The following is a 20,357-nucleotide window of genomic DNA, read 5'->3' as shown; positions in this document are numbered from 1 at the left end:
TGCTCCAGAGCTTAGTAAATGAAGAGAAACTCTGCTGACTTCCATCATCCAATCATGTGCAAGCAAAAATGCTGTTTTCTTGCATGTGATTGGGTATTCTTTGCAAAGTGAAGCTTTACCTCATTTACTAAACTGTCTAGAGCAAAAACTCTAGAGTGTAACTGGAATTGCAAAGTGCACAATCTATTTGGTTTTAGTAAATCCACCCCTATAAGTGGTTGTGCTGATATTCATTTAACAGGCATGTTTCATCATTATCATCATCTTGAAGCCCGTTCCTGCTGAAATGCACGCATGTAGGCATGCAGTGGCTGGAAACAGACTGCAGGAAACATGCGCTATTGAGATCCAATTGTAGCACTGCCCTCTTGGGAGCTTCTGAGAATGGATTCCCCTGGGTTACCCTTAGCAACTAAATTCTTAGCACTTTAAGTCCTCGGCTCAGTCAGTAAACAGTCCAGGGGATTTGTTTTTTTGCATTTTATTTGAACTTGGATGGGAGAAGGGATGAGTGGGATACTCCAACTTGATAACTATACACAACCTTGAGGACCTCTATCTGTATTGAATGGGGCAAGGCCGCTGTTTCACCCTGCCACTGAGAAGAAATGTTGAAAGGCGAACTATGCAGTAGATTGCTCTTCAGGGTCTAACTTGGCACCCCCTTTCTTGCTGATTGTGTGTTGACCTTCTGTCCACTGACCTCACTGGAGTGGTCCCCTTCCTGGGCAGACCCCTGACAAGCCCCCTGGTACTCAGGGACACTGTTTTTCCCAGGTAGCTCTGCCTTCAGCCCCACTGTCAGTTTCCTCAGGACTTCTCTGGCTCAGCTCCACACCTGGCTCACCTGCCTGTGACCACCTTCCTCTCTGACAGGAGGAGAGTGTCACGGAACCATGAACCAGACGTACAACAACAGATAAGTGAAAATAAGAAAGCTTTATTGAAAAACAAGCTGTAAAGCAAAAGTCCAAACGGATGGCGAAACTGATGCAGAGTCTTTTGCGAAGCCAGGGGTCAGGAACCAGCAGGGTAGTCAGACGAAGCCAGGATCAGGAACCAGCAGGGTAGTCAGACGAAGCCAGGATCAGGAACCAGCAGGGTAGTCAGACGAAGCCAGGAACAGGAACCAGAAGCAGCAGCAGTCTTAGAAGCATGTGAACACAGGAGGACCAAGCAGGGAACTGAAGCCACAGACCTCCTATATATATGAGCTAGGCATCCAGCTCCTCCCAGTGGGAAGGAGGAGCCGCAGGGTGGGAGGCTATAAGAAACCCAGAAACCAAGATGGCCACCAGCACATGTCAAACGAAGGAGAACAGCAAGAAGGTAAGACCATGACAGTACCTCCCCCTCAAGGGCCCCTCCTCCGCGGAGTAAAGAACGGTTTCTGAGGGAAGCGTGCGTGGAAGGCTCGGAGCAAGGCAGGAGCATGGACATCTGCGGAGGGAACCCAGGAACGCTCCTCTGGACCATAACCACGCCAATGAACCAAAAACTGCACCCGACCGCGGACCAGGCGTGAGTCCAGGATATTGCTCACCTCATACTCCTCACGATTGCCCACTCGGACCGGACGAGGCCGAGGAACCGAGGAAGTGAAACGATTACACACCAGTGGCTTCAACAGGGAGACATGAAACACGTTGGAGATCCGCATGCCAGGAGGAAGCGCAAGGGCATAGGCTACCGGGTTTACCCTGCGAAGCACTCGGAAGGGACCAACAAAGCGAGGCGCCAGCTTGGGAGTGGGCACTCGAAGGTTGAGGTTGCGGGTGGACAACCATACACGGTCTCCGGCCTGGTAGGAAGGAGCAGGCGCTCGTCTGCGATCAGCCTGGAGTCTCTGGAGCTGCGCAGAGACCTCAAGGGACCTCTGGATCTGTACCCAAGAAGCACGTAGGACGGAAAGGTGATCCTCCACAGCCGGAATATCCTGGGGAGAGAATACCTCCGGTAACACGGCAGGTTGGAACCCATAGTTGGCCATGAAGGGAGACGTCCCAGAGGAAGAGTTCACCGCCGTGTTCCTGGCAAACTCAGCCCAAGGCAGGAGGTCAACCCAATTGTCTTGGTGATCGGAGACATAGCAACGAAGGAATTGCTCCAAGGCCTGATTGGATCGTTCTGCGGCCCCATTGGACTGAGGGTGGTAGGCCGAGGAGAAGGAGAGATGAATCCCCAACTGGGAGCAAAAGGCGCGCCAGAACCTGGACACAAACTGACTCCCCCGATCCGACACAATCTCCTTGGGCAAACCGTGCAACCGGAAGACCTCCCTGGCAAAAATCGTGGCCAACTCCTGTGCAGAGGGTAACTTCTTGAGAGGAACACAGTGGCACATTTTGGAAAACCGATCCACAATCATGAGAATGACCGTATGGCCTCGGGATGCAGGGAGGTCCACAATGAAATCCATCCCCAGGTGTGACCATGGGCGCTCCCCGGTGGCTAAGGGTTGCAGAAGGCCCAACGGAAGGTGCCGAGGAGACTTACTCTGGGCACAAACGGAGCATGCCGCTACATATGCGGCGATGTCGGAACGTAGGGAAGGCCACCAGAACAGACGTGAAACAGCCCAGGACAGCTGATTCTTTCCAGGATGCCCCGCGGTCTTGGAGTTATGGTAGGTTCGCAACAACCGAGTGCGCAACTCCTCAGGCACAAAACATCTGCCGTTGGGTCTCCCAGAGGGAGCACCAGATTGAGCCGCCAAAATCTGCTCACCCAGGGGAGAGGTCAGGCTGGTGCGAATGGCGGCCAGGATCTGATTCAGAGGTATGACCGAAGTCGGAATCAACTCCTCCCTGGACAGGTCGGAGTACTGCCGTGATAAGGCATCCGCCCTGATGTTCTTGGAACCGGGTAGGTAGGAGACCACGTAATTAAAACGTGACAAGAACAGAGCCCATCTGGCCTGACGTGGTGTCAATCTCTTGGCCTCAGAGAGGTAGGTCAGATTCTTGTGGTCCGTCAGGATGAGGACCGGAACCACCGAACCCTCGAGCAAGTGCCTCCATTCTTTAAGAGCCTGCACGATGGCCAATAACTCCCTGTCACCAATCTGGTAGTTGCACTCCGCGGAAGACAGTTTCCGGGAGTAAAACCCACAAGGAAGCAGAGGACCCTCTGGTGTTCTACGCTGAGACAGAAGGGCGCCTACTCCTGTCTCAGACGCGTCCACCTCGAGGACAAAGGGCAACCCAGGGTTGGGATGCGACAGAATCGGAGCTGACACAAAGGCGGACTTTAGAGCCTCAAAAGCTCGGATGGCCTCGGGCGGCCAGACCTGGGAATTACTGCCCTTCCTGGTCAGATCCGTGAGAGGCTTGGCTAGCATGGAAAAGTCCCTGATGAACCTCCGATAATAATTGGCGAAGCCCAAAAAGCGCTGCAGGGAGCGAAGACCACTGGGCTGGGGCCACTGTAAGACAGCCGAAACCTTCTCAGGATCCATGGAGAACCCCTCAGCGGAAATGATGTAACCTAAGAAGGTTACCTGGGATCGGTGAAATTCGCATTTCTCAAGCTTACCGAACAGCTTGTTCTCTCGTAACCGTTGCAACACTCGTTTGACATCCAGAATATGGGTCTCCATGGACTCAGAATATACCAAGATGTCATCCAAATAGACCACCACACACTGCTGCAACAGGTCACGGAAAACATCGTTGATGAATTCCTGAAAGACTGCGGGCGCATTGCACAGCCCAAAGGGCATAACCAAGGATTCATAATGACCGGTCCTGGTGTTAAACGCGGTCTTCCACTCATCGCCCGCCTTGATCCTTACGAGGTTATATGCCGCCCTCAGGTCGAGTTTGGTAAAGACCGTGGCCCCTTTAAGGCGATCGAACAGCTCGGAAATCAAGGGTATCGGGTAAGCGTTCTTGATCGTGATGCGATTGAGACCCCTGTAATCGATGCAAGGCCTCAACTCACCGCCCTTCTTTTTCACAAAGAAAAATCCAGCCCCTGCCGGGGACGAGGATTTGCGAATGTGTCCGCGTGAAAGCGCCTCCCTCACGTATTCCTCCATGGCCTCATTCTCCGCTACCGACAGTGGATAGACTTTGCCACGAGGAGGAACGGCACCAGATTGTAACTCGATGGCACAATCGTATGGGCGGTGCGGAGGTAGGGCAACCGCGCGCACCTTATCGAATACATCCCGGTACTCCTCGTATTCAGGGGGCAACAGAGAGTCCGAGGAAGTACACAGCAACTTGACAGGCCCATGGATGCAACTAGCCCCACACTGCGGTGACCACGAGAGGATCTCGGCCAATCTCCAATCGAAAATCGGATTATGCTTCTGGAGCCAGGGGTACCCCAAGACCACCGAGTAGTGTGGAGACGAAATAACCTGGAAGCAGACCGACTCTCTGTGGACGGCACCAATGGCTAACCCCACTGGAAGGGTCTCATGAGTCACGTGTGGCGGCAGAAGGGGTCTGCCGTCTATCGCCTCAAGAGCCAGAGGAGAACCTCGAGCCTGCAGAGGAATGGAATTGGCGGCAGCGAACACACTATCAATGAACAAACCACCAGCACCAGAGTCCACCAACGCCTGGGTCGTCACCGAGCCCCCGACCCAGGAGAGGACAACAGTGATCAGTGGTTTGTCAACACGGGAAACCGGGGACGAGGAGACTCCACCCAAGATCTGCCCCCGACAGGATCTCAGGTGCGAGCGTTTCCCGGACGGTTCGGACATGCCAACCGAAAATGCCCACCGAGACCACAGTACATGCATCGGCCCTCACGTCTCCGGAGTACCCTCTCCCCCTCGGACAGGCGAGCAAACCCCAGCTGCATGGGTTCACCCCCAGACAAGTCATCCCCAGGAGGCGTGGGAGGAGAGGGAGGCACGGGTGGGACAACAAAGGTAGGCGCCAATCTGTTAGGAGGCCTCCGCAGACTCTCCTTAAAGGAAGGTCTCTCCCTGAGTCTGGTGTCAATCAAAATCAGGAAAGAAATAAGAGACTCGAGCTCCACTGGTAGGTCCTTAGCTGCAACCTCATCCTTCAAGGCATCCCAGAGACCATGAGAGAAAGCAGCGACCAGAGCCTCATTATTCCAGCCCACCTCTGCTGCCAGGGTACGAAACTCAATGGCGTATTCAGCTACGGATCGTGAACCCTGTCTGATGGACATAAGGAGCTTCGCAGCAGAGGCAGCACGAGCCGGCACATCGAATACCTTCCGAAGAGAAGCAACAAAACCGGAAAACTCGGCAACCACCGGATTGTTGTTCTCCCATAAAGGGCTGGCCCAGGCCAAGGCCTTGTCCGAGAGCAGCGAGATTAAGAAGCCCACCTTTGATCTCTCAGTAGGAAAGGCATGTGGCAGCAACTCGAAATAAATGCCCACCTGGTTAAGGAAACCTCGGCACTGAGTTGGCTCTCCCCCAAAGCGCTGTGGAAGGGGGGCAGAACCGGACATACCCCGAAACACCGCAGGCGCAACAACAGGTGTCGGGGTAGACTCTGGCGCAACAACCGGAGCGGCAGTAGGAGCGGGCCCAGGAGCGACAACCGACCCATCGGCAACGGGAGCGAAATGAGCCGTGCGTTTAAGCAGGGTTTGCAACGCCACGGCGAACTGACCCAACAGGTGATCCTGCTGATCAAGTCTGGCAACCAGCGAGGGTAGTGAGGATGGCCCTGTACCGTCAGAATTCATGGCCTGTGGTACCGTGCGTTCAAGCAGGGTTTGCAACGCCACGGCGAACCGACCCAACAGGTGATCCTGCTGATCAAGTCTGGCAACCAGCGTGGGTAGCGAGGATGGCCCTGTACCGTCAGAATTCATGGCTTGGTCCTAATGTCACAGAACCATGAACCAGACGTACAACAACAGATAAGTGAAAATAAGAAAGCTTTATTGAAAAACAAGCTGTAAAGCAAAAGTCCAAACGGATGGCGAAACTGATGCAGAGTCTTTTGCGAAGCCAGGGGTCAGGAACCAGCAGGGTAGTCAGACGAAGCCAGGATCAGGAACCAGCAGGGTAGTCAGACGAAGCCAGGATCAGGAACCAGCAGGGTAGTCAGACGAAGCCAGGAACAGGAACCAGAAGCAGCAGCAGTCTTAGAAGCATGTGAACACAGGAGGACCAAGCAGGGAACTGAAGCCACAGACCTCCTATATATATGAGCTAGGCATCCAGCTCCTCCCAGTGGGAAGGAGGAGCCGCAGGGTGGGAGGCTATAAGAAACCCAGAAACCAAGATGGCCGCCAGCACATGTCAAACGAAGGAGAACAGCAAGAAGGTAAGACCATGACAGAGAGACAGCCGTCATCCTCCTCCTGGGACCCAGCTTGCCGCCCAAAGACGCCCTGTCACATGTGCTCTCGGCTTTTATGGTCAATCCCAGAATGCACTGCGGTGGTGCTCTCCCACTGGGACCACCACAAAAGCCTGTGTATCATTGGCCATGTTTCCTCCACTGTCCAACATGCCTCCCTATTGGATGCACTCCCTCAGACCAGATGAATACACACTGAGCACAATGAGCAGGCCTAACTAAAGATCAGGCTCCCCTGATAAGCAGATGGAGCAAAACAAATGCTTTTACCTAGCACCTGTCTAGGAGGGTGCTACACAAACAAGGATTAAAAAGAACTTGAAACGGTTTATTAAAGAGGTTGTAAACCCACTTTTTTTACATTTACCTATAGGTAAGCCTACATAAAGGCTTACCTATAGGTGCAATAAATATCTCCTAAACTTGCACCGTTTAGGAGATATTTACAATGCATGCAGCCGATGACGTCATCGGCGCATGCACTCTGAAGGAACGGCCACCCGTGCCGTTCCTTCAGAACCCTATGCCGTGAACGGTGGCTCCCGCGCGCATGTCGGCCACCCTGTTGCTGAGCGGGCGACACTTCGGGGGCTTCGTTTTTAGGTAAGTATTTCATAATGAGCTAGTATGTAATGCATACTAGCTCATTATGCCTTTGTCTTTACAGGTTTTTTTTCCTCGTTTTTTTTTTTACGTGCATTTACTTCCTCTTTAAGGTGAAACAATTGCTGGTTTCATGATAGCAAAGTAAATGCTATCTAGTTGGGATATATATAAGCACTAAATACAAAATGCACAAATTGCCCATATTTCATTTGTAAACAAATGTGCCATGCTTTGTCTCACACACTTTTTTTATTGGATACCAAAAGCAGTCTATAATAATGGGCCAACAGTAAAATGTTGGGGTGGGGATTAGCAGCAAACTACATTCAAGTGTCAGAGCTTTGCCCCTTTAGAGCAACTTGGCATTTGTGCATAACAAGAAACAAAAACAACTACTGCAGGTACCGCTTTGTATTTCTTTGACAGGGCTCCTTGCTGCAAAAAACGGGGGCAGTGGCCACTTCTTTGAACTGCCGGTATGTGCACACACCCCTGGGTATACCTGCTAACAACTTTCTTCTTTTTTAAGTGACGTGAGTCTAAAATACTTATAGAGATCTGCGAATAGAACTTACAGAAAAGTCTTTGTTCGCAAAAGTGTTTTTTTTTTTTTTTGCCCTGTATACAATTTGTTTTTACTGACAGTGGTGTCTTTTTGCAGCTTAACAACAGGACTAATGAGCATTTTTCCAGTCCTGATCTCATCTGGGGCTATCCTAGGAAAAGTGAATCCCTTGCAGCTGACTATCATGACTATCATTGAATTACCCATATTTGCTGCAAACAGATACATTATGACAAACTATCTTCTGGTAAGTAACAAAAGATGACCAAATACAAACACAAATCTTTTCATACTGACTTGCACAATATTTTGTCAAATGCATACAGTACATTCACTATTTATTTTCAGACAACGAAAAAAAAGCTGAACTAAAGGTATCACCAAAATACAAAGATTATATACATATAAAGGAGCAATTTTACATGACCAAGGATCAGTATGTCTGTGCATCCAGACCTCAGATGTAGGCTCGGTTCACATATATGCAAATTGGATGCGTTTTTAACAGGATCCAATTTGCATAATATGTGAATCAGAACGGCTTTCAATGGAGCCGATTCACACATGTCCCGGGAGGACGCGGTCCATTTCTGAAAAGAGTCCTGTGCGATTTTGGGTCTGGTTTTGGTGCAAATTCAAGTAAAAATTCGCACCTGAACCAGTGAACAAAACTGCACCGGACTCCAGACTGAAAACCGCAGCTGGACATGGGTGAACCCAGCATCAAACAGCTGTGCCGCACAGAACATTAGTGTCTGGGAGAGCAGGAGACCTAATTGCCTAATTGTTCTCTGATAAAATTATAGAGATACATGCAAGGCAACGCTAATCGACAGTGTCTTTGCAAAGGGATCCCTAACCCAGGCCTGGACAAATCCCAGCTCCGAGTTGCCATGGACGACTAGATATCGCATTCTAGCGCCTGGGCGTTTCTCAGTCCACATAAGAGAAGGGGTTTTGTCATTGAAAAAAAAGCTTTGTTAGTAAAAAAACTGCCTCCTAGATTCAAGGGAAATTGGTCAAGCACTGTCCTAACCTTCCCCAGCAGCGCCAGTATTCTGTCAAAAGAGTCAACTCGTCAAAATCTCCAATTACGTCACTTTGGGTGACTCTCCAGCAGCAGTAATTGCAGATTTCGATAACTTGGCTGTTTTGACAGAACACCGGCAGAGTATACACTACAGTACACGCAGGGCCGTTAAGGATTTTTGCCGCCCTAGGCAAAATAAAAATTGCCGCCCCCTGGAAAACATATTCGTTTTCCTGGCACTGCAGGACCCTGTAGTGCCCCTCTCCCTCCCACCCTCCATCCCAAGTTGCTGAGTAGGTTAAAACCCCTTCAGTGACTTACCTCGGCACTAGGTCAGGCTTAGCCTACTCTCCTTTGCCACGCATGCGCATTACGTCTGCCTCTGCCGGCTGACATTGTATTACACCTCCCTATAGGAAAGCATTATTAAATGCTTTTCTATGGGGATTTCGGTGATGCTGGAGCCCTCACATAGCATGGCTGCTGTAGCACTCAGGTGGCGCACAGCATGAGGAGTGCCGTACTGGCCGGCGGCCGGTGGTCCATTACTGATTCTGGGTGCAGGATGCCGGCGCCCCCTGCTAAGTTGCGACCTATGTCGCCTTACAGGTAGTGCCAACCCTGAGTAGAAGACAAATTGGCTGTTTTGACAGAACACTGGGTACACCAAGGAACACTGAGGAAAAAAGTTGTCGCAGACTTGGAGGCAGCCATGTTGTTGGTCACTAGCAGGAGGACTAAGAATGGCCACTCATTATATTGTGTACAGCCAAGTAGTCGAAATCTGCAATTACTGCTGCTTGGGAGTCACCATAAGTGACGTAATTGGAGATTTGGACGAGTTGGCTCTTTTGACAGAACACTGGGCGAGTCAGAAGCAGAAGAGCAATTCACTTTGGATGCAGTACTGCGGAAGCCTCTCGCAGTGGCGGCCTGTGCATAGGGGGCGCCAGGGCACCGCCCCCCCCCCCTAAAAAAAGAAAAAAAAATTTACAAAAAGAGCAATAAAGTTTTCAAAAAAAAAAATTGCGTTCGCAGGCCTATGTGGAGCCTGGGGGGGGGGGGGGGGTTTATGACCCAGAAGAGGCACCGATTGGCTGCCTTCTGGGGGCGTAACCTGGGCGCAGGGCACAGCGCTAGGACACCCCCACTTTCGTGATATCCTGGCTGTGATTGGTCCAGTCTCCAGCCTGGACCAATCATTATCCAGGACATCCCGCTGACGTCGCAATGGGGGCGGTGCCGGTGCGTGCATCAGTCACTCACCGTCACCGCCGCTCACCTTCCCGCCGGTTCCCGCCGCAGAGAAGAGGAGAGGCCGAGACGAGGGAGAAGCCGCTCACCTTCCCGCCGCCGCAGAAGAGGACGAAGTATCGAGGAGGGGAGAAGCCGCCGCCAGGTAAGTGCATTTGATTGAAGGGAGCACACACGCTGGTCTCTTCATTGATTGGGGGACAATGCTGTGGGCACTCTGCAATCATTGGGGTACAATGCTGAGGGCACTCTGCAATCATTGGGGTACAATGCTGTGGCACTCTGCAATCATTGGGGGACAATGCTGTGGACACTCTGCAATCATTGGGGTACAATGCTGTGGCACTCTGCAATCATTGGGGTACAATGCTGTGGCACTCTGCAACCATTGGGGTACAATGCTGTGGGCACTCTGCAATCATTGGGGTACAATGATGTGGGCACTCTGTAATCATTGGGGTACAATGCTGTGGCACTCTGCAATCATTGGGGTACAATGCTGTGGGCACTCTGCAATCATTGGGGTACAATGCTGTGGCACTCTGCAATCATTGGGGTACAATGCTGTGGACACTCTGCAATCATTGGGGTACAATGATGTGGGCACTCTGCAATTATTGGGGTACAATGCTGTGGCACTCTGCAATCATTGGGGTACAATGCCGTGGGCACTCTGCAATCATTGGGGTACAATGCAGTGGCACTCTGCAATCATTGGGGGACAATGCTGTGGGCACTCTGCAATCATTGGGGACAATGCTGTGGCACTCTGCAATCATTGGGGACAATGCTGTGGCACTCTGCAATCATTGGGGACAATGCTGTGGCGCTCTGCAGTGATTGGGGACAATGCTGTGGCGCTCTGCAGTGATTGGGGACAATGCTGTGGCGCTCTGCATTGAAAGGGGCTCGCACGCTGAACTCTGCATTGATGGGGGCACGGAACATTGTTCATTGCATTGAAGTGGGCACAGCACAGTTGCATTGAAGGGGGCACGCACGCTGAACTCTGCATTGTGGGGGCACAGCACAGTGTTCATTGCATTGAAGGGGGCACAGAACAGTGTTTATTGCATTGAAGGGGGCACAGCACAGTGTTTATTGCATTGAAGGGGGCAAAGCACAGTGTTTATTGCATTGAAGGGGGCACAGCACAGTGTTTATTGCATTGAAGGGGCACAGCACATTGTTCATTGCATTGAAGGGGGCACAGTACAGTTGCATTGAAGGGGGCATGCACGCTGAACTCTGCATTGTGGGGGCACAGCACAGTGTTCATTGCATTGAAGGGGGCACAGCACAGTGTTCATTGCATTGAAGGGGGCACAGCACAGTGTTTATTGCTTTGAAGGGGGCACAGCACAGTGTTTGTTGCATTGAAGGGGGCACGCATGCTGATCTCTGCATTAAAGGGGGCAGGCATGCTGGTCTCTGCATTGAAAGGGGGCATGTACTCTGGTCTCTGCATTGAAAGGGGTTATATACCATCTCCTGTACCATGACCTGTGACATGCCTATACCATATCTGTGCCATGCCTATACCATATCTGTGCCATGCCTATACCATCTCCTGTACCATCACCTGTGCCATGCCTGTACCATCACCTATGCCCTGCCTATACCATCACCTGTGCCATGCCTGTACCATGACTTCAAAGTCACGCAATTTTTTACTGCGTTTTTTGACGCAAAGCAATACCTATTACATTTTTTTTTTGCGCCCCCCCAAAAATTTTGAGCACCAGCTGCCACTGCTCTCTTGCCTCTGTATCACCCACCTGTCACTTGCACAGTACATAGGGAAATGTAGGCTCTCCCTCTGTTACCATTACTCCTGCTCTGCTGTCAATGTGATAGCAACACGTCTTTGTCAGGAGCTCTGTGTGATCCTGAAAAACAGAGAAAAATGCCCGGCTGTAGCAAAAACAATAATAACACAGAAAGAGCCACGTTCTCCCCGTGTAATCTGCAGGACTGAGCTCAAACTTTTGATGGCTCGGGTCGTGCGCTGCATTAATTTATGAATGAAATCTACCATTGTAACTTTCATTCATAAATTACTGGTATGCGTAAATAAAATCGAAACAAAAAAAAAACATTTTAGCTTATTATTAACCTTTAGGCTCGGTTCACACTGCTGCAATTCGTCTTTGATCTGTTTTTCAGTGCAATTATGTGCTGTAACCTGGAAGCAACTTGGATGCAACTTTGAGAGGGTCTGCACATTCTATGGAGCCAAAAACGCAGGAAAGAGTTGAATTGATGTGAACAGACCCCATTGTCATGCAATTCTGTGTGACCTCACATCTAAAAACGCACTAGTGTGAATGAAGCCTTAAAGTGGTTCTAAAGCTTTGTTTTTTTTTAAATAAAAATAACAAACATGCCTATACTTAACTGCTCTGTGCAATGAATTTGCACAGAGCAGCCCTGATCCCCTTCTTCTGGGGTCCCCTGCCGATGCTCCAGGCCCCTCCACTTTCCCTGGGGGCACCCTGCGTGCTTGCTCCTGAGTCCTGCTGCTGCATCCATTGACACAGACAGCGAGACTCGGCCTCGCCCCCTGCTCCCATGTAATGGATTTGATTGACAGCAGGAGGAGCCAATCGCTCCCACTGCTCTCAATCTGTCCAATGAGGAGGGAGACAGTGACAACAGCCACTACTGCACATTGCTGGATTGGGTCTGGCTCAGGTAAGGAAAATCGGGAGTCCCAGGGGCAGATGTAACAAAGAAGGTTTTTCACCCTAATGCATAGAATGCCCACAGCTGCTTGCTGTGGGGGCACTCAACAGGAGGGAGGGGCCAGGAGCACCAAAGAGGGACCCGAGAAAAGGAGGATCCGGGCCGGGCCACTCTTTGCAAAACCAACTGCACAGAGAAGTTATAAAGTTATAAAGTATAATATGTTTGTTATTTTTCAAGAAAAAAAAAACTAAGACTTTAGTATCACTTTAATGTGTCTTTTATATGTATCTGATGGAAGTTCTGCTTTAACCACTTCTGGACTAAAAGGATTTACCCCCCTAATGACAAGGCCATTTTTTGCGATACGGAACGCATTACTATAACTGACAATTGCGCAGTCGTGCAACGCTGTACCTAAATAAAATTGATGTCCCTTTTTTCCCATAAATTAGAGCTTTCTTTTCGGGGTATTTGATCACCTCTGCGATTTTTATGTTTTGCGCTATAAACAAAACAAAAAGCGACAATTCTGAAGAAAAAAAACAATATTTTTTACTTTCTGCCAAATAAAATAGTCATACCCAATAAAAAAAAAAAAATTAAAAATAAAATGTTCTCATCATTTTAGACCAATGTGTGTTCTGCTACATATTTTTGGTAAAAAAAATTCAAAAAAGTGTATATTGATTGGTTTGTGCAAAAGTTATTACATCTACAAACTAGGGGAAAGATTTATGTCATTTTTTTGATTATTATTTTTACTAGTAATGGAGGCAATCAGCAATTTTTAGCGGGACTGCGACATTTCGGCAGACAGATCGGACACCTAACTGACATTTTTTACACTTTTGGGGGGACCAGTGACATCACTACAATAATCAGTGCTAAAAATTTGCACTGTTACTGTACTAATGACACTGGCAGGGAAGGGGTTAACAGCAGGGGCGATCAAAGGGTTAAACGTGTCCCTGGGGGGTGCTTTCTAACATTGTGGGGGATGGGCTTGCTGAATGAACACAGAGACCTGTGTTCCAGCGACAACGGCGGTCCGCCGTTCTGTCTCCACGGGGAGTGACCCGCTGATTGGCTCCCCCTGTGGCCAATCGGTGTGTGTACATTTCCCCAGTAGCGGTCCCGCGAAGCGATGTACAGGTACGTCCTTTCACAGGACAAAGCCGACCTGCCGCAGTACAACTACGGCGGCTGGTCGGCAAGCGGTTAAGCAGGTGAGGGCGTTGTTGTTTTATTGAGAATTGTAATTACAGTTTACATGTTAAATTTCAGCTTATGGTCTATCCGCATCCTGTGATTGTCTGCCATTTTTTCCTGCTTTTTCTTATTTATCAGAATGCATTTGTAATAGTTAATTACGCATATATACATACATACATACATACATAATTCATTATTAGTAATTATTGTATCACCTGAAAATTGTTGCAAATCATTAAAGTAATTAAGATGATATAATCCAGAGTCTTGTAAAATGCAGACCAAGCATGTGGTAATCACAGGCATTCTCTTGATCTGATTATAATTGCTGTAAAGATAAACTCTAATAACCATTTCTCTGCTAGAGACTTTTTTTTTCTCACGTTTAAATGTACATTTTTGTCCCAAAGATTACTTAAAACCCCCAGAAGTTAACATATTTTCTGAAAGCATGCAGAGCATTTAAAAATGAGGGTAATTGAATGTTGTATGACGTTAGCACAATTGTTTATTGAATCATATATTTTTTTTTAAAACAAGCGCACAGATTAATTGTAGTGCACACAAACACAATACAACCCTAAATTTGATAACATATAATGAGGTTGTATTAAGTAAATTGATACCAATTTCCAAATTTGTCAAACCTAAAAATTGTGTGCGTACATGAAACAGCAAACAAATACCTTATCCAATATTGTCTATAGGTGATGCTTTAAAATCCTTGACAGCTCAGGAATTTAGGGTGATATTAGTTATTTAAAGTTGTTCTAAAGGCAGAAGATGTTTTCTTTATCTTAATGCATTCTATGCATTAAAATAAAAAACTGCCTGTGTGCAGCAGCCCCCCTCAGCCCTCTAATACTGAGCCCCATCTCGATCCAGCGATGTTACATGAGAGACTCAGCTGTCTGGGACTCTCCCTTCTGATTGGCTGAGACACAGCAGTAGGCAGCATTGGCTCCCACTGCTGTCAATCAAAGTCAGTGAGCCCATGAAGGGGGGGGGGGCGCAGCTCCGTGTCTGAATGGACACAAAGAGCAGTGGCTTGGCTCGGGTGCCACGATAGCAAGCTGCTTGCTGTGGGGGAACTTGGCAGGAGGGAGGAGACAGGATCGCTGACGAGGGACCCGAGAAGAGGAGGATCAGGGCTGCTCTGTGCAAAACCACTGCACAGGGCAGGTAAGTATAACATGCTTGTTATTTTTATACAAAAAAAAAAAAAAACAAGACCTTAGTAACACTTTAATGTCACTTCTGCCCTCTGCTGAAGCTGATCAAGCATAGACTGTGCTTGGTCAGCTTCTTCCCTCAGAGCTTCTGTGTTTTTCCGAGTCATAGTTTAAGAGCACACCTTTGAAGCAGCTGGAAACACTTCCACTGCAAATGCACCAATTGGGAGAAAAAATTTAAATAAATCCCCAGCTGATACAGCAGCTGGGAGTATGCTTACAAGCCGGAATATGTTTACAAGCCAGGAGTATGTTTACAAGCCAGGGGTATGTTTACAGGCCAGGAGCAGTGCTTTAAGTGGCCCAAAAGAGGTGCAGGTACTCTATTATAGCCTATAAATGTTTTATTATAGCCATATGTGGAAGCGGCGGTACTAAGTACAGGTGCGTAACGGCCCACTTAAAGCACTGGCCAGGAGTATGTTTACAAGCTAGGAGTATGTTTACAAGCCGGGGGTATGTTTACAGGCCGGGAGTATGTTTACAGGCCGGAGTATGTTTACAGCCCGGGAGTATGTTAACAAGGGCTGGTCCACACTAGCCGCCGCATTGCAACTCAGCAGCTGGTGTGTGGTTCAGTGGGGAGTATGTTTACAAACTGGGAGTATGTTTACAAGCCGGGGGTATGTTAACAGGCCGGGAGTATGTTTACAGGCCAGAGTATGTTTACAGGCCGAAGTATGTTTACAGGCTGTTAGTATATTTACAGGCTGGGAGTATGTTTACAGGCCGGGAGTATGTTTACAGGCCGGGAGTATGTGTACAAGGGCTGGGTCATACTAGCCGCTGCATTACAACTCAGCGGCTGGTGTGTGGTTCAGTGGGCCCAAGATCAGCGATGATGTGCTGAGCTCAGCACATCGCACTGTTTTTTTTTTTTTTTTCAAACAGACAGTAATTAGACACTTCCAAAAGAGAAGAGAGTTTTGAGGTTCAAGGAGGGAAGGGGCTTTGCTAGGAAGTTTACACTTCCTGGAAAGTCAATTCCCTAGCAAGTTCAAAAGCACCATGTCTATAAATATTGTTTAATAAAAGTAAGCATTTAAAATATTTGATGTTTTGGTGGTCTCCTGTTTAAAAGGAAACAGTGTCCATGGATTGGAGTTTTACCGTATTTTGGAATAAAGAAACTTTGCTCTATCTGATTCTTTCAAGTGAAGCCGCTGTCTTCCTTCACACAAAGCTCCCAGTGTCCATGACCATAATATCCATGAGCTCTGCACAGTTTCAATAGCGTTTACTCCCCAGCAGGGCCACCATTAGAAATCATGGGGCCCCATATAGCCTGCCTGATATCTCCCCCATACACCTCAGTGTTTCTAATCTGCTGCACATGACAGACCAGCTAGCCAATCTACCCCATGCATAGACGAGACTTTAAATACCTAATTGCACACCAGCTTCCAGCAATTCAAGTTCCACTGGCCCAGTGGTGTACCTTGCATATCTGGAAACCATGGCTGATCAGGCAGACATTACAAATAAATATGTTGGGTGGCCAGTCAAAAGCACAAGAGTGTTAGTAGCCAGCAGGGGCTGGGGATAGAGAGGGAATTCTTTTTCCATTTTCAGCATTCGGCAGAGTAATCCTCCATCCGGCAGTTACTGACCATCAAATTAAAGTTCCAGCCTGCCCTAGCATATTGATATAGAAGAAGATGCTGGAACTTTAATTGTCGAGATCCAAGGCATGGAAGATTACTCCGCCCTCTTGCAAAAACAAGTGTCCCTGATCCTTACTGCTAAACTGATCGAGCCTGGGGAACCATTATTTAATTGCTGGGAGCCATGGACCCAGGTATTACTTACTGTGCATACTCCCAAAAGTTTTGAAGGGTACCCTTTCTGCCCTCTGGGTCCCCATATAGGAGGGCCAGCTCTACCACTCTATCACTCTATCATTAGCGTGCTTTTCAGTATTCATACACATGAGATCTGCACAATATCTATGGGTAACGGACATCTGTAGTCCAGCACACACATCTCATTCCCCAGTATCCATGCCGCAACTGATGTCTGCAAACCAGCACTAACAGCTCACTCCCCAGTATCCATTCCAGCAGTGAAATTAAAGTGGTTGTATACCCTAAAAAAAAAAAAAAAACCTGCAAGACAATGGCATACACTGCACCAGAATCTGTGCCACCAATACAATCTGCACCTCAGCACACACCTCACTCCTTACTTCACCACAATCCATATCACTGGTGAGATCTGCACCCCAACACATACACTGCACCAGAATCTGTGCCACCAATACAATCTACACCTCAGCAGACACCTCACTCCTTACTTCACCACAATCCATATCACTGGTGAGATCTGCACCCCAACACATACTATGCACCAGAATCTGTGCCACCAATACAATCTACACCCCAGCACACACCTCACTTCTTACTTCACCACAATCCATATCACCAGTGATATCTGCACCCTAGCACATACACTTCACCAGAATCTGTGCCACCAGTAAAAACTTTACCCCAGCACCCAAAGCTTCCTCCTTGGTATCCAAGCCAACAGTTTATTAAGCACTCTAACACACACAGCTCACCCCTAATATACACATTAGTAGGGTCTGCACTCTGCAATCCACCACAAATGCCTTACTCTCTGGTATCTGCACAAATATCATCTCTCACGGCTCACCCCCTCTATTCCAAACAATGGGGGAGATTTACTGAAACTGGAGCACTCAGAATCTGGTGCAGCCGTGCATAGTAGCCAATCAGCTTCTAAGTTCAGTTTGTTCAATTAAGCTTTGACAATAAAAGCTAGAAGCTGATTGGTTTCTATGCAGAGCTGCACCAGATTTTGCAGGCTCCAGTTTTAGTAAATATCCCACAATATGCCAAGCTTCTACGCTATGCAGTGCCTCTCGCCACACACTGCCCCATGTTTCTCAATTATGCACAACAATTCATGCTTTCTGTACAAATTGTCTGATGCCTCTCTACTGCATGCAAGCCTAATGCCTCTGTAATATACACAGTGGATCATGTCACCTTAAGATATGTAGGGCTCAAATCACAAAACAATATTTATGACTCAGATTTTAGAACTTTAACCATCCGGGAAATTTGCCCCCCTTTATGACTAGGCCATATATTGCGATAAGGCACTACGTTACTTAAACTGACAATTGCGCGGTCATGCAACACTGTACACAAATTAAATTTATGTATTTTTTACCCAAAAATAGAGCTTTCTTTTGGTGGTATTTGATCTCACTTTGGTTTTTTATTTTTTGCGCTATAAACAAAAAAAGACCTACAATTTTGGAAAAAAAAAAACACTATTTTTTATTTTCAGCTATAAAACATATCCAATAAAAAAATGTAAAAAATCTAATTTCTTCATAAATTTAGGCCACTATGTATTCTTCATGTTTTTGGTAAAAATAATCACAATAGGTGTCTATTGATTGGTTTAACGAAACGTTATAGGGTCTGCAAACTATGGGATATGTTTATGGTATTTTTATTTATTTATTTTTTTTATACTAGTAATGGCTGCAATTGGCGACTTATATTGGGACTGCAATATTGTGGCGGACAGTCAGACTTTGACACTTTTGACAGTTTGCGGGAACCAGTCACACTAATACAGTGACCAGTGCAAAAAAAAAAAGTACTATAATGACACTGGCTGGGAAGGGGTTATAAATCTAGAGAGATCAAAGGGTTAACTGTGTGCCTCGCCAGTGTTTTTTGTGTACACAAGTGTGCTACTTTCACTAAGGGGAGAAATCTATCCTAGTCTCTGCAGAGACACAGGATTGTCCCTTCCCCTCTGTCAGAACTAAGATAAGGCTCGTTTACATAGGCATACCTTGGTTCTCTGTGTTTTACTAGCAATTGCTGGGTGCCGGAGAAAATCAAGCCCCCGTGCTGTGAACTATCACAGCAGAAGCTGCCCCCCAGCGGCGCTAGGGTGACCACATCTCTAAACTGCCATTCAGGGACCCCCCCCCCCCCCGCAACACCCCACCCCCTCTAATCCCCCACTCAAAAAAAAAAAAGATGATTTTTTTATACTTTTTTTTGCCAATTAGTTTAGACAGGAGATTTACAATGTGCAAATACATCTTTAAGGCCCTACACCCGGACACTCATCCATTAAAAAGTTAAACTTACATCTGTCCAGGTTTTGTCCTCCTCTTAAATGCTGATATCGGCCGGCCGTGGTTGGATTACAGACAGTCACAGTCAGTGACTCAGTTACAGCAGCAGGCTGAGGTGAGGCGGTGCCGCACAGACAGATCCCGGCTCCGGAGTCCGACTGACGTCACCGTCGTCACGTGACGTGACTCTCACTCGGCCGCGCACTGCGCAGTGTGCAGCAAGGCAGGGGAGGAGCCAGTGGCTCCGAGCCACACACACTGGACACTCACGCTGTTGTGACACAGAGCACAGCAGACATTCTATTCATTTACAATACACTCCTCTGCTCACTGCTCTGCTCTCGTATTGGCTCGAATTGTACAGCCCGCCCTGAACGCCCTCTAACATGGTACAGCCCAGCCAGCCATCCTCTCATCCAGCGGCCGCCGGACATGGTACAGTCCAGACCAGCACATGATGATGATGCACTAGTATAAATGCAGCTCGCGCTGCCGCGCACTTCCTCTTCCTTTCTGCCGGTTCGGTGGGGGAGCGGAGCGGCAGTGCGGCACGTGTTCTCACGGTATTCCGGGACACTGCATTGTCCCGGAATGAGGGTGACCGTGACCCGGGACAGACTCTCCAAATGCGGGACTGTCCCGGGCGATCCGGGACACGTGGTCACCCTAAGCGGCGCACGTGTGCCCCTACAGGTGGTAGTGCAGAATCATGTATATATACATGATCCTGCACACAGCTGCCACCCTGTAGCAGTAAACATGTTATAGGGCGGTCAGTAAGTGGTTAAAATATTACATGGTGTTTTTCAGAAAATTTTTGCAATTCATTGAAAAACGTTCCTAAAATAAAGCATTATTACTGTAAAATGTGCAGGATTTATCTCATGAAAACATTCAATATTTTAACGCATGTCTGCAGCGGAAAGTTAAACCTTTAGCAGTGGTATTCCCATGTGACAGAAAAATCTTGTTTGGAATCTAGAAGTTATCCTGTTTGAGAATTCTCTTTGAACATAATAGCTGAATATGGTGAATTTTCTCTAAAAATGATAAGACAGACAAATGCCTAGAAAACATGTGAATCGCACAGTTAATCCTTTATAAATAGACCCATATGCACCTACTAGATATAGATAGGATGATACATAAAAGAAAACTATAAATCTGGATTAACAAAGATGCTTCCCTGACTGTTAAGGAAATGTTGTGTGTGGGGGGGGGGGGGGGGGCTAGATTTTGCTTTTTCTTCATTGTTTAGTGGATGTGCATAGGTAGCAGTGCTGGGACAAGGTCATCCAGCGCAATGATGCCGAACTGCACCCCTCCTTCCCTTAGG

At 47.9% G+C, this 20,357-nt stretch overlaps 2 protein-coding genes across 2 annotated transcripts in view; one reads left to right on the top strand and one right to left on the bottom strand.

Moving 5' to 3' along the window:
• The window catches only part of TMEM50A (transmembrane protein 50A), a 131,709-nt gene that overhangs the window by 30,108 nt on the left and 81,244 nt on the right, over positions 1–20,357 (bottom strand). The window lies entirely within an intron of this gene.
• Positions 1–20,357, top strand: part of LOC309545621 (RH-like protein) — a 98,853-nt gene that overhangs the window by 35,357 nt on the left and 43,139 nt on the right. Inside the window, exon 3 of the mRNA XM_082244871.1 lies at positions 7,576–7,726. Coding sequence (XP_082100997.1) covers positions 7,576–7,726 — 151 coding nt within the window. The remainder of the gene's footprint in view (positions 1–7,575; positions 7,727–20,357) is intronic.

Source organism: Pelophylax lessonae, assembly GCF_965119305.1.
Source record: "Pelophylax lessonae genome assembly, chromosome: 2".
Taxonomy (NCBI): domain Eukaryota; kingdom Metazoa; phylum Chordata; class Amphibia; order Anura; family Ranidae; genus Pelophylax; species Pelophylax lessonae.
Note: the sequence above shows the minus strand (reverse complement) of the source record. Positions and strands in the feature narration are given on the sequence as shown.